Genomic DNA, 15,011 nt, shown 5'->3' on the forward strand with positions numbered 1-15,011 from the left:
AGAGAAAACGAAATCTGAGCAGCAGAGCGAGGCAAAAACTGTCAGATACTCTCTGGCCAATGTTCCCTCTAAGCTGCGTGTGCGCGCAATTGCGCACTGCTGGCACGGTCTCTGCACACAGAAAATCTGCGTTGCGCACAAAAAAAAAAAAATCTAACCTGAATTGAAATTAAAATTAAAACTTTAACAATTCTGTTTTGCAGTGTTAGTCAGTAAGTGACAGTTGTTAGTTGTTTAGGAAAGGGGAAGTTTTAGGAGTGTTTTGAGATGTGAGAGATTTGCGTCATTTAGCGCAAATCTTGTGTAGTTAGTGTGTAGTGTAGTCAATAGTTTTGTTGTGTGTGTCAGAACAATGAGGCGACTGCTGAATGTTACAGGTGTTACACATCTCCTGTTGTCAGGCCTGCAGGTATCAGACTGTTGTTCTTCTTTATCTCATAGTGACAGAAATTATTTTTTGGAGTGAACAAATAATTTGTGTGGCATCAAATTTGATGCAGAACAGCTGATTGTTCTGTAAATAGTTTGAAATGTTTGTTTAAAAAACACCTTGGCTGCATTTTTAGGTAAACAGCTGCAAAAAACTTTGTTGTTTGCATAACTCAGTTACTTTTTTGAAGAAGTAACTATATAATTAATTGCCCAACATTGGTCATTATATACTGTATTTTGCAGACAGAGTTACAGGACTCTCTCCCAGACCTCAGACTCATAATACAAGTCAGAGCTTTATTTAAAAAAAAAAGAAAAAAGAAAGTTGTGTTTTCAAAATTGGAGTTCAAGTTATTTTTACTTCCAATAGTGTTAACATACTACACAGGTCATGAATAAGATTTTTTTAAATTTTCATTGCAAGTGGGCTAAAGCAGTTAATTAAAAGTAGCCTAACATAAATGTAAATGCTGTAATGTGATTATTTTAATAAACCATGTAACTTGGATGGATTCGATGCTGGCGTAACCACAGTGCACACGTCTGCTGTCGCTCACAGTGGTCCAAGGGACCGCTCAGGGAGTTTATTCGCTCAGACACATGAAAAATTAGAAGGAACATTGCCTCTGGCACTTACTAATTTTACACTTGCTGCATAGGTGTTTGCTCAGTGTGTTTGTCGAAACAGTGTGTTTGTGCAAGATATTTCACACGAGACAAGAGTCATGTCCAGTTCTGGTTCGCCACTTATCTACGAGTCTGATTTAACCTGTTCAGCTATGTAGAAAGTGCAGCTGTTGGTCTCTGGATGGAGCCAGCAGCAGCGAAATGTCTCCCCCAGGATTGGATTGTAAGGTTTTTTCAGACCCTGTAAATGCAGACACACAGAGAAATGTTAGTGTCACTTTAAGCATCATCCAAAACAAAGAAGATTTATTTCCCAGATTAAACATCAAGCTACTTTAATTTTTTGTTATGCTACTGTTGAGCACAATTCTTAAGTAATAACTTGATTCTGTCCTGTTTCACGTAATAAGCAATATTATGGAGTGCAGCACCACTTATCCAGAGAGCTACAACAGACAGTTCTATAGATGTTATGCAATTACTCCAGCAGCAGAGCAAAGTTTTTGTTTGGTAGCCTTATGATGAGAGCTTCTCAAGAATTTATCAGTCTACAGTTTCACAAAAGTAGTCAGCTGAAAATGTGCTGAGCAATGCCAGATTAATCGACACACATTATCTGCTGGCTCAGATTCCCAGAAGCTCTGCTGCCACAGAGGAAATAAATTTCTAACCAGTGGGAAGTGCGTCCTGACATTTTTACAGCACAAATGGACCCTGAACAGAGACATTTGTCAAGCAGCCAAAAACTGCTAACACTTAGAAAATCTTCCAGTGGTACTGGTAAAGCCACATGATAGAGGTTGATGGGTTGTGCAAATCTATAACTGACTGATGAGTGTCCATTCAGACTTTAAAAATTTAGGAAACACTAAATAGTTGAAGCTTTAAGTTTTTAGTGATTCTGCTCTGATTCATGGTGAAATGTTATTTAAAAGATCACCGGCTTGTAGTATACAACATACTGCATTTTATTTAATAGTAGTGATGCACTGAAAAGCTTTCACATTACTTCTAAAAACAGATGTCACTGTAGTCTCTAACAGGCACTGAATGGATGTGCATCTTGTAATTAGGTTTGTCATACAGTACAGCTAATGTGATAACAGAACTATATAAGCTTGACTGGAGTGAACGTAGCTTACCTTGGGCTTCTTGTAAAAACCTGATAAGTACCACCTCAGCACCTGCTTGATCCGACCATATGCACTCTCTTCCAGTGAGGCTCTGTAGTGAAGAAACAAAAATAAAAAAAATAAAAAAGACATGCATACAATCTATAAATGCGGAAAAAAGAATCACCTGATTTCAAAAGACTATATTTTTTGTAAGTAATGGAAACAGAAGAGTGCAGTAAATTTTAAAATACATGGCTAAATATAAAGCAAACACACCACTTTGCATTATGTGTACAATGGGTATTATAATAAAGCACCACAAAACTTGGTGTTCAATGTGTCTTCCTCTAGATTCAAGGCACGTGTCTGTACTATAGTCAAACTCAGCCCATATTTTGCAAGCATGTCTGGAATGACTGCAGCCACTGCGGCTGTTATGCTACCTACCTGCATGAAACTCATGCTTGTTCTAACAGTATGTGTTTTGATCATTATAGTTGAACAGCTGCAGTATTAAAGCACTTTGAAATCAGGTGATTCTTTGTGATACACCCTGTATGTTCTTAAGTGAAATCACTAAGATTTACTGACTGTGAGAGCAGATCTGCATGATAGTAGTAGTCAGACAGCTTGTCCAGGAAGGAGCGCGGCTCCAGGATAAAGGTTGGAAGCACCACCTTAGACAGGTCCATGCCTGGCCGCAGCTGCTTCAGCAAGCTCCAGATCAGGCCCTTGTTCTCCTCTGATACAGTCTCCACCTGGGATGCCTCGCCAGCCTAAAGGAACATGCACAGAGGGCAGGTAGTTGTGCGTAAGTAAGATTAGAAAAGTAATCAGGATGGCGAACAGAACTGCAAGGCAAACATAACAATCAGCCTCACCTCAGCCATCTCCTCTGTGCTCTGCTCTACATAGGCTGTAGCCTGTGGCCCGGGGGACAGCTCATCTGATTGGTCCACATCGCTCTCCTCCGTCAGTCTTCCACCGTTCTCATTGGCTGCAGCGTCCCAGTCGTCATGAGCTTCGCGCTCCGATTTATCTGAAAAGCCGTCATGCTCCATGTGGTGATTTCCCAGCAGCACTGTGTCATTCAACCTAGTGAACAGATAAGCAAACAGGTTACAACTACATTAATAATAATGATAAGCAGCCATTTTATCGCTGCTGTATGCCGGCTCTTGAATAGCCCTTGCAGAGGAGAAATCTGATAGCTTCTCACTGGCTTGATCTTTCAACTTGTGCATTATGATGCATAAGATCAAGTGACTTTTCAAAAGTCACTTGAGCCAAAGTTTTGATGACTGCCTTGCTAGTGGAGAAGTCTCTAAAGAACAAGAAATTACCTACCAAGAACATTACAGCTCTAAATGGCTTTTAACTGATGTCCTCTTGTATCCTCCTCACAGTTATGATGAGTATGTCTGCTACTTTAGAGACTATGGATGTTAATAACTTTGTTGACCTCAAGGGTTGACAGGACATCCAGATTACAAATCCTCACGTCCACATATCCCACCCCTTAAACATTAGGTTTGAATTTACGTGGCTACAATAAAGATGCACAAACAAGTTAATATATAAACATGCAAGTATTGTATATACAGACAATACTCAACTACCTGTAGGCTCTGTGCTTCAGCACATTCATTTTAAAACAACAATGGATATTACAGTAAAGCACCACTGCAAATGAAACACGTGCATTTTAACAGCGTGCACAAATTTTAAGGGCCCAAAAGTAATTGGACAATCGCCTACTAAGTATTTGTCAGCACACAATGTAAAACGATGAGTTTTTAGACTCACTGGGGTTTTGCCAACAAGATCATTTACAAACATGTAAATCAGCAGCACTCAGTCCTATGGCACACCTGCGTTGACTTTTTTATTGCCGTCAGCAGCAACAGCATGAGGAATTAGGTATACAGCAGATTTGTGTGTGCTCGGATTCACATGGAAAAACAGAAAAACAAACAAACAAAAAAATCCACATTATACAGCATTTTATTATCCACGTGATGATGCATAATATCTGCCTCACTCTCAATTAACTGCTCCATTTCACTAACTGAGAACCAGATACAAGCAAAAATCCCACATCAAGAAAGACAGATTCTGCTAGTGACTAAGACTGAAGATTTCACACCATTACCGACTACATAATTCCCCCCAAGATAACTAATTTGAGTGGTTTTTAAGGGTTAAGGATTACATTTTCCCAACAGTTAAATTCAGTCACAGAACTTGTACATGTACAGAACAAAAACAACATACAACTATCCAAACACATATGGTCTGTGCAGCAAATGCTTACACTAACCCAAAAATTAACTCGAGAAAATAATCATCTTAAACTTCATGCTGTGCCGAGTTAGTGTTTTCAAGCTGTGTGATTTTGCAATCGGCAATAAAAAGGCCCAGACCTCAGACCTGCTATCACTTAATCAGAAAAAAGGGAACAAAACATGGAAAACGAAAAAGAAGAAAGTCATACATCAGCTTGTGAACTGTCAAAGAAGGAACGAGGAAGAAGTGAGAGTGAGGGGCGGGAGGGAGAGATTTATGAGGTTGGTAGCTAAAAAGGAACAGCCTACAGCCATTTTACAATTCAGACAGTGGAAGTCTGTGGAGTGAGACTGCAGAGTCCTACATCATGCAAAATCAATGCCAGCAATTTCCAAAGCTTTGTTTCCTAACAAACATGAGCAACCGTTGGGACAGTGGAAAATAACTGCATTGTGCTGCAAGCTTCCACAAGAACATACAGTATTAGGATTGTGGTCACAGCATACAGGGAAATAGCCTGTCCAACAACAAAGATAGTTACAGGTTCAAAATGCCCCAGGGTTTGCCAAACCTGAACAGTCACATTCCAGCTAACGTTAATGTTACTTATTAATCCAAACACACCCAAAGGTAAATAAGCTTTCCTTACCTCAAAGTCTTAAAACATACAGACAAACTCTTCCTCAAGGATCAAAACACCACCAGTAAATCCAATCACAGATGCAGCCTGTCCTTGTCTCTTCTCCTGTGTGCGTGTGTGAATGTTTTCACTCTACTCCCTAAAAGAAAAAAAGGTGACGCTCTGTTTCTTCGACTCTGGCAAACCTGCTTCCTGAATGCGTGTGCATACGTGTGTCTGTGTGCATGCCTGCAATGGCTGTGCTGCTACCGTCTCTGTCTGGGTGGTGTATGGCTCATATTGTGCTCCATCTTCCTGCTCCTCTGTCAGTCATGTGACTGGTTGGGCTTTTGTGATTGGATGGGAGAGGAATTGGAGAGGAGGTAATGCTGGGATGGATGTCCGGAGGGAGGAGGTAAGAGAAAGGGGAGGTGTGAGGGGGAGTGAGGCTTCTAATATTGGATGTAAACCATACACAAAAAGATCAGAATGAGGGCTACATAACCAATTAAACACACTTGGACCACATAGTTATACTGCAAATAGGATTTCAGCGGCAAACAGGGCACCTTATGATTTCAGCTATTGATTAACTTCATACAAAAGCCCCAACTCTGCTTTGTTTCACAGCAAATACTCAAAGTTGTATACTGATTACGCTCTATTGTGTGTAAGCTGTGAAATTAAGCCTATCAAGTCCAATGACTGTTTTTCATAGACATTGATCAAGTCTCAGAATGCCTAATAATCATAGTTACTCTGACAACATAAATGGGAAATGGAAGGCATTTCCCACAATCCTCATTGTGGGAAATTGTGGGGGCGATCGTGGCTCAAGAGTTAGCAGTTCGTCTTGTAATCAAATCAAATCAAATCACTTTTATTGTCACATCACATGTGCAGGTACACTGGTACAGTACATGTGAGTGAAATTCTTGTGTGCGAGCTTCACAAGCAACAGAGTTGTGCAAAAATACAATAACGTAAAACAAGCAAAATATAAGATTGGCTAAATCTGAGACTAATAAATATATGTACAATATATAATAGTATATGCATTACTGGATGTGTATACTAAATATGTTTTTCTGCGTGTGTGTGTGTGTGTGTGTGTGTGTGTGTGTGTGTACGTATTTTACAAATTAAATAGAGTAAACAATAAAATAAAATATATAAAAAATATACAGAGTTGGTTGAGACATGTGCAAAAGAGTGGCATTAATTGGAAGGTTACCGGTTCGAGCCCCGACTCAGACAGTCTCGGTCGTTGTGTCCTTGGGCAAGATACTTCACCCGCTGCCTACTGGTGGTGGTCAGAGGGACTAAGTAAAGCGCTATACAAATACAGGTCATTTACCATTTGTATCCTTCCCTTTTCCCCATTATACCCAGATCTCATCAAAATGCATTTTTTTAGCCACTTTCACAAGGTCAGACTGTATCCACTCACTCGAGCAAAATGCCAAAACTTTGCAGAATCCAATTTTCCAGCTTTATAAAGGCTGATAACACGTGAGTCACAAAGAAGGGCACAATCAGGACATGCTCAACAGACTCTGACATGTCACAACAGAAAACGCAAGGGTGGACTAACGATGGCTGCATGCCATCATATCCTGCTATTGTGCATGCTGGTAATGAGCCAGAATTATCGTTATTAGTTGTGCCCACACTTTTCCTATAGCACAATGCACTGCTTACTAAGAAAAATCTACATTAAATGCAGAGACTGCCACCAACAAAAATACATTTTTATTTTTTAAAATATAGTTTACACAACAGTTGAAGTCTATTTAATTTTTTCATTTTTTGGTTCTGGAAACTGCTTGGTTATGATTCAATGATGATTTAAAAATAAACTGTCCCAAACATTGTGAAGTTATCCAACGTTGGATTCAGCAATAATGTCTCCAGAGAATCCATGTTTCTTCATCCACTGTTCTGAGCTGACCACCAGAAAGCACAGAGGCTGTATGTGACACAGCATGGAAAAAGCCAGCCAAAGAGAGTAATGGTAAACGGCCTGTATTTGTATAGCGCTTTTACTAGTCCTCCCTAGGAACCCCAAAGCGCTTTACACACCCAGTCATCCACCCATTCACACACTGGTGGAGGCAAGCTACAGTTGTAGCCACAGCTGCCCTGGGGCAGACTGACAGAAGCGAGGCTGCCATATCGCGCCATCGGCCCTTCTGGCCAACACCAGTAGGCGGTAGGTGAAGTGTCTTGCCCAAGGACACAACGACCGAGACTGTCCGAGCCGAGGCTCGAACCGGCAACCTTCCGATTACAAGGCGAACTCCCAACTCTTGAGCTACGATCGCCCCTTGGGAGACCACAAATCCCAGTTGTGGTCAAAAACAGCCAAGCAATGACACATCAACCAGCATTTTATCATCCATGTGATGATGCATAATATCTGCCTCACTCTGCCTCAGTCCAATATTTCCAGTCTCTTCACTGCCTGCAAGTAGCTCTGAAAACCATGTCTGAAAAATGCAGCTCATTAAACAGTTTGATTCAAAAACTAAACACTAAACTAAACAGAGCACTATTTTGCCCCAGGTCCTAGTCCAGCAAAACTCTTATCTGTAAGGTGAGATCCTGCCCTCAGTTCAGCCAAGCATACCCAGGGGTATTTGTATTTGGTATAATGTTGTGTGAATCGTGATGAATCTATGGTTTCTTATAAGCCTAGCAGAGTTTTTAAATAAGGTTGATTACATACAAGTGCACTAAAAGTGACTTTTTTCCCTAGTTGCATTACAAAACTACGATAATTTAAAGAACAGACAGTTTGAAATCTCCTAGTTAAAAATGTATAGAGAATAAATAAAATAAATAAATAAAATCTGGATTTGACGTTCTTGGGCTTTAGCTGTTTTATCACATAAGTGAGAGTACCATGGGAATTTCTGACAGTGATATGAAAAACAAAATGGGGCAAATGGTCAACAATCAGAATCAGGATCAGAATACTTTATTAATGCCTAAGGAAATTATGCAAAGCGTGAATACAGGAATCATCGGTGATCCAATAACAACAAATTATAAAAGAAAGACTGAAATCAGTCATATGTCCGTGGATCTAGCTGTGTGAGTTTATGACTTACTGCAGCAGCTCTGTATCAGTGAGTGCCGTGGACTGCAGCAGGTTCAGTATATGGGAGGACTCTGAAGTCGTGCTGATATCTCCTTCTTTCCCAGCTTTGGCCGTCAGCTTGTAGAGGCTGGAGCAGCTCAGAGCCAGCTCCAGGGCATCCATCCAACACCGACCTGGAGAGCAGATTTTTTTTTTTTTAAGGGGAAGAAGGGTTGATCAGTTTGGTTGCATATATATATATAGTTTCATCAAACATGCAAGAAGCTGCACCTTCAGATGCCTCACCATCAGACTCAGATGCAGCTCTGAAGATCAGGTAGTTACTGGGTAGAGGCTGCGTGATGGAGCCAACGTTCTCTCCTTTGGGACCCTGAGGATATGGATCAAATACTGACTCATGCTTCATGTTGCGTATTCATGTTGCACCAATTGAAACAAATGGCTCTCCCAAGGGCCATGAGAATTATGCAGCACTAAACGAGATAATTATCATTTAGAAATAACATTTACGGTGAGGAAAATAGAAGACAGCCAGTTTCTTTTTAATACAACCACTAGGTGTCACCCAAGACAGATTTTTTTCCCCACACAAAGTAAAATCAAATAAAATTATTACTACACAAACAAAAATAAAATCAGATTTAACTGTCTAAATACACAAAATATTAAATTGTCCTAATGCTGAGTGAACTTGTCAATTAAAATCTAACTGTTTTTGATTACATAATTTTAATTGGACAGAATAAACCTACAAATATGTCTGACCTTGACAGCCCAGATTGATTTATCCAGTGGGTGGTACAGCTTGAAGCAAAAGCCGTCCTTCTTGGAGGGTCTCTCGATCAGCTTGCATGCACTGAGCAGGATGGTACCCACCCAGTGATCTGTTTTGGGGGTCTTATAGATCAGAAGAACCCCAGGCTTCAAGGCACACCACAATCTGGTCCAACTTTTTAAAGAGCCACGGATCTAAAGAAGCATAAGGGATGAGAGTGGAAGCAATTTAGAGTACAACTAAATAAAGTAAAGAAAATGAAATATGTTAATTCACAACTGCAGCATATTAAATATTAAGAGCATTGAAAAGTAAGAGGGAAACTGGGAAGTCAATATGTAATGACATCAGTTTAACATCAAGGTTATTATTATCCTGGCTGTTACTGCAATAGTGTCACACCTTTAACCAGTTGGACATGATGATGACGCTGGGGTCCTTAAGTGCAGTGGACAGTTCTTTAGCTGCTCGCTTCTTCTCTTGCCTATAATTCTGCTTTTGGACCTTTAGAACATTATAAAAACAAAAGCAAACAATAATGAAAGATCAGAACTGAACAAAGGACTGATATCAAAGTTTTAACACTAGGTGGAAGCAGAGTCAAACTAACTCTAGCATTCAACATTCAAAGACTTAACATCAAAGGTAAACATTTAAATATTTGAATACTGCAATGTTTAAAATGAGCATGCACATGAGTCAACACAGCTGCTGACCATCTCAAGCAAGGATGTGACCTCTACCTTGAGCGACTCCTTCCGGGCCAGCTTCTCGGTGGGGGAGGGGCAGTCCTTCTCAACACCATTAAACATCCTGGACTCAGACTGGAGGCGGGAGTTAAGACAGAAAGGAAAGACAGAGTTAAATGATGGACAAATAATCCTGTTGGGAGGGATTTTAGTTTAAATAAATCTGTGGTTAATAAAAGTTTAAATAACCTTATTTGTTTTAGTTGGGAACGGCCCAATATTTTACTGTTTTCAAAGGTTTGTAAAGAGGGGTGGGTGGCCCTTTCAGTCAGCAAGGAAACTTGGCAGGCAGTCATTTGTGGCGCTTTGACCACACACCCACTAACTTCCTTGGTTAAACAACAAGGGGTGAACTGAAGTAAACAGACATTAGAATCATAGTGGTAAGTAATTTGCAATTTCACTGTGATGTGCAGTTACTTAACCACTTGTTCTATATGCACTAACCCAATATTATCATCGAGCCCACACAGGCATTCTGTAACATCCAAAGAGAAAGCCATTTTTCAAATGTGGTACACGACGACAATCCAGGGTAAATGACAACATGCGAGGGGAAGGCTATTCTCAGTATTTTGGGGTGACTTCAGGTTGGGAGACGCAGCTGTGCATGTGAATTATTGCACATATAAATAGGCAATCTTGCAAGACGAGGCAAAGCGACATGAGGAGAGGAGACGAGACAGGACTATTACCCACTGCCACTGGAAATGTTTATTTACCACTCCTAATTCATATTTATAAGGGCGGAGACAGATAGGATAGTTAGCACTAATACAACATAAACAGCACCGGGGCAAAATAGGTCTGGGAGTCAAATACATGGCTTGTGGTCCTAAGGACACAGTTCCCACCACTGGCCTGAGATTTCAAATCCCACAGTTTTATATTTATTCTTGTTGTGTTGGTGCTGTTTAAACACAATGTAAAATTTTCCCTTCCTTCTATATTTTTTAGTGACCCATTTGTTAACCACCCCCTGAAAATAAGCCTAAACAGCTGCTGGATTTCCCTATAATAAAATTCTCACAGATGTCTCATTCTGCTACTACTATGAGCAATCAGAGAGAACTAGTCATCACAAAAGGCAACAGTGTGCTCTCACCCAATGAGACATTAATAGTCAACTGTTGAGGACCTGCCCAATCAGGAACTGAGTTCTTACCTTGCTGCCTGGTGATAAGACAGGACTAAGTTCATTACTCAGCATGGAGAGACCGTTCCTGTCTGTCTCACTGCCTGGTGGGAACCCACAATACACAGTCACATATAAATGAAAAAAACTTGCTGACAAACAATTAAAGCATGGCAGTGCACAAAGCAGTTAAGAAAGAGCAGCTGAGGTTTGCTGATTAATATGGCATAAGTATGTTTCACCACAGTGCGCCATACTTTCCCAGACACTGGAATCCACTATTTCACAAAATATCACGTTTTGTCACTTGTGACATCTTGACCTTGTACCTGGGCTGAGGTTGTAGAAGTCGTTGTCTCCTCCATAAGAGAGGTTCCTGGTGAGGGTGCGGGGATCAATTTTGGGCGGGGAGGTAGCACTGGGGCACAGCGAATACCTCCGATGAAACAAATTCTCCTCCTTCATCCTGGCGGCCTGCTTCTCCTCTGCAGGGGAGAGACGCATAAAAGAAAAAATGGAGACAAGGTAGATGTAAAAAGGATGGAAGAAAAAGATAAAGAAAGAAATCTGTAGCTAGAACAAAAGGGAACTTTCAAGTTCTAAGCCTGCATGCATTAGTTCAACCAATATTTTCATTTACCAATAGTGAAATATCCTGTCTTTACAGATCCCTCTCTTTTGAATCTGATCTTCAACCCGTTTCACTGACTCTCAAACTCCATATTTATTCACTTCTTCTCTCCGTCTATGTCAATCCATAAGAGCCCCCACCCTTTCACTTGTCTCATACACTAACAAAGACCTACTGTACGAGGACATGTAAGCCTGTTCACATAATGGCACTGTGCATGGCAGTGACAAGCAGTTCACACTGTGTATTGTCAGAGTAAATGACAGATGGAAGCCTCAAGAAAGTTCAGTTAGTCTGACCACAGACATCTACTGTGTCCAGCCACACAAACGCTATTCTTATTTTCCCCATTTCAAAAACACAGCTTCATCAGTCCTTCCCTAGATATCCACAAAGAATTATCTTCTAAACAGTTGCACATTTCCACCCACAAAAAGGGACAAATGCAGCAACTGCACATGTGTACAGGATCAAGCTTTAGCTCTGTAGCTTCAAGTCGTTGTTGTGCTGTTGTTAATTTATAGCAGTGGATGAGTCATACTTACAGACCACCAAGCCCACATAAAGAAAAAAAAAAAAAAAGCACACACACACACACACACACACACACACACACACGAATCTATACGGGTGTACACATGCTGTATGCATGCCCTGTTTTCGCCACCACTGAGCTCAGAAACGATTGACAAGTTGCAAACTATTCTTAGCACGTTATTAACGGCTGCTGAGGGTCACAGCAGTTTCCAGAAAGATCGTTTTACTCAACCAAATAGATGTTGAGCTGATCGTAGCAAATCAGAGCGGACTGTAAAACAGGCAGAGCGGAACCACCTGGGTCTGTCTGAGCAGCTACACTCTGTCCCACTCAGATCAATATAATCCCATTCATTTTCTCTCAGTATGCAAACACATACAGTAGACTCCCCACCTACATAGCGGTCTCGCCTACAAGCCTCCAATTACAACACTGAAGAACAACAGATTATATAAAATTCATTCAAAGAATGTTTTCACAGACTGATTCATCTTTAACTCTCCCACGTTATTCCACTGTGATTAGACACATGCAGGTGCAGCAGGAGAAAATGTACATATAGGTATTACAGACTCCACCGATTCACCTGAATCTATAGAAATGAGTAAAAGTGGAAATTAGATTAAGTGCTGGAGAACTACTTGAGGACCTCCCGCTACAAGTGCATTCTCGCACATATTAAAAATACAAAATCATTCACATCCGCGTGCTCGTCAAACCACTCCCTACTTCCCTCTATTGCCTATTCTGCACCACTGACTCATTCCTTCAACCTCTTGACTCCCTGCTGCTTTCTAATCATTCAATCTCTTCTACTCACTTTTTCCCCCACCTTTGCATCATCGCTCTTTCAAAAAAAGCAGGTATGAATGAGCAAGACATGACACAGAAGAAGATCAATTCAACAAGAAGCTTTTTTTGTCCTTGTGGGTCAGAGCTATAAATAGCTAATGTTTTGCTGCAGTGCATGCGTGCATATGTAGTACACCGCTGAACCCTGAGTGGGGTGCAGACTGCATGGAAAAGAGCTTGAAGCTTGAGCATTACACAACAGCAAAACACAATGGCCTGCCATGCTGCATGGTGATGGACACACACACAGTATTAATACCACTTACAGTACATCCCCCGAGTCAGACTAATATGTAGGCAGACATGAATACTGACAGGACAAACCAATCGCAGCTAGCTCTCACTGTTGCAGGGAAGGATTAGTTAGGAAAAAGACTTGAGTATGAGGACAGTGGCAGAGCAGACGGAGCATGGGTGTGGCATCCTTGCATGTTTAATGTGTTTGTTCATGTCACCCTGTCAGTGAGGCATATATGAAACAGTAGTGCTAATGTGTGTTTCTTCAATGAAGCAAGTTAAAAAAAAAGGAGAGAGAGAGAGAGAGAGAGAGAGAGAGAGAGAGAGAGAGAGAGAGAGAGAGAGAGAGAGAGAGAGAGAGAGAGAGAGAGAGAGAGAGAGAGAGGCTACGCATACGTGACTGCATGCGCGCCTGCCTTGCTGCTGCAAACTGAAGGGAGGATTACATCTGCACATGATGTAGTGCCAAAGGAGAGATAAAAGGCTCCTCTCCAACAAGCAACTCCAGCACTAGCGCTGAGGCACTGTGATTTTACACAAAACACCCAAATAAGTTAGGAAAAGCATTCTTTTCATTCACTTGTATAAAAAGACACAAAAGTATCAAACCAAAACACTGACCGTATTTATTCTTTAGAAGGTTCCAGTAAGGGCCAGCATATGACCTCTCAGACCCCTTTAAGACACTCTATCTGAACACAGCAGGAATCAAAGCGTTTATAGTTGTTCTGAGAAGCAGTTGGAACGAGGCTAGTGAGGTTGGAGTATTCTTCAAAGGGAATTTATACAATACTAATAATCACTGATATGCACTGGGGTTCTCAAGTTACTTCTGGCACGATGACAAAAGTTTACAGAACACATATCAAAACTTCTTTCAATAACAATTTTAAAAACATTGAAGGGAATTATTACTAAATTCCCTATAAAAAATAACAACAAACAAACAAGTGCATTGGGTAGATCTGCCCACTGCCTTCTCAGTGGAAAGAGAGAATGCAAGGGGGTTTTTTTTGTTTTTCTTTTGGGGGTTTTTTTGTGCGTACACATAGACACACGCACGCATTTGCCATTTACACCGAATGCTCGTTTTATTTTACAGTAAGCTTACCCACTGCTGGTGCACTTCCCTAGTCCACTTCTCTATTCTCATTTCACTTTTTTCTTCCTCTTTAGTCAATAGGTTGGTATACTTACAAAAAAATACAAGTACAAAACACAAAGACCAAATAAACACCCTCCCAAATGTAACTGAAAAAAATGAAAGGAAGAAAAAAATCCATTAGTCTGGTTGATGTGCACTTGCTGCATTTCAGCACAAAATGCTAAGCTCTGATTGACATGCAGGCCAGCTTCCCCTTGCCCTTCAGAAGTACTAATGCCACAAATCAGTGGCATTAGTACTGTATCAGTGTGAGCAACACACACTGATACAGTATTTCAGAGACAACAGACAAAATGTCACAGGATCAGAACCCATGAGAATACAAAGGCAAAGGGTTTTCTTCACGCTTAGCCAGTTCTAACCCTTGACTGACCTTCATTATACTTGAACACAGCACGCAACTCACCTCTTAACACTCACCGCACACAACGCAAAGTTTGCCAGGCAAGGCTAACATGAGGTTCAGTTATCACAAATGCTACACAGGTGCTAGACTAATATTTACACACTAATATCAACATCTTGTGGAAAAGATAAGAGTAAGGTAACAGCACCAGGCCAGTCAATGACACATATTCCAGTGTCGTACATTAACCTTAAACTAAGAGAAGGACAGATTAAAAGAAAACAACAACAACAGAAGAGTCTGACCCACAGTTACCTTGTTGAGATGAAAGCACATGAGGCCTGTTTGTTTTTAGTAATCACGCCTGGGAAGGCAGGGGAGTGGAAGACGTATACATGTTC

The 15,011-nt window shown here is 40.8% G+C and overlaps 1 protein-coding gene across 3 annotated transcripts in view; it reads right to left on the reverse strand.

The window, feature by feature from the left end:
* Positions 1-15,011, reverse strand: part of osbpl5 (oxysterol binding protein-like 5) — a 48,339-nt gene that overhangs the window by 9,978 nt on the left and 23,350 nt on the right. For 2 of the 3 annotated variants that reach the window (XM_080876638.1, XM_080876637.1), the window contains exons 3-13: positions 11,171-11,326; positions 10,872-10,945; positions 9,701-9,781; positions 9,360-9,461; positions 8,948-9,151; positions 8,468-8,552; positions 8,193-8,355; positions 3,056-3,269; positions 2,766-2,950; positions 2,202-2,283; positions 1,202-1,300 (exon numbers count right to left, since the gene is read on the reverse strand). In XM_080876638.1, the coding sequence (XP_080732764.1) occupies positions 1,202-1,300; positions 2,202-2,283; positions 2,766-2,950; positions 3,056-3,269; positions 8,193-8,355; positions 8,468-8,552; positions 8,948-9,151; positions 9,360-9,461; positions 9,701-9,781; positions 10,872-10,945; positions 11,171-11,306 (1,425 nt within the window). In that variant the 5' untranslated portion in view covers positions 11,307-11,326. Of the gene's footprint in view, positions 1-1,201; positions 1,301-2,201; positions 2,284-2,765; positions 2,951-3,055; positions 3,270-8,192; positions 8,356-8,467; positions 8,553-8,947; positions 9,152-9,359; positions 9,462-9,700; positions 9,782-10,871; positions 10,946-11,170; positions 11,327-15,011 lie in introns of those variants that run through there. The other variant, XM_080876639.1, reaches the window with a different exon arrangement.

Source organism: Rhamphochromis sp. 'chilingali' (assembly GCF_963969265.1).
Source record: "Rhamphochromis sp. 'chilingali' genome assembly, chromosome: 2".
Taxonomy (NCBI): domain Eukaryota; kingdom Metazoa; phylum Chordata; class Actinopteri; order Cichliformes; family Cichlidae; genus Rhamphochromis; species Rhamphochromis sp. 'chilingali'.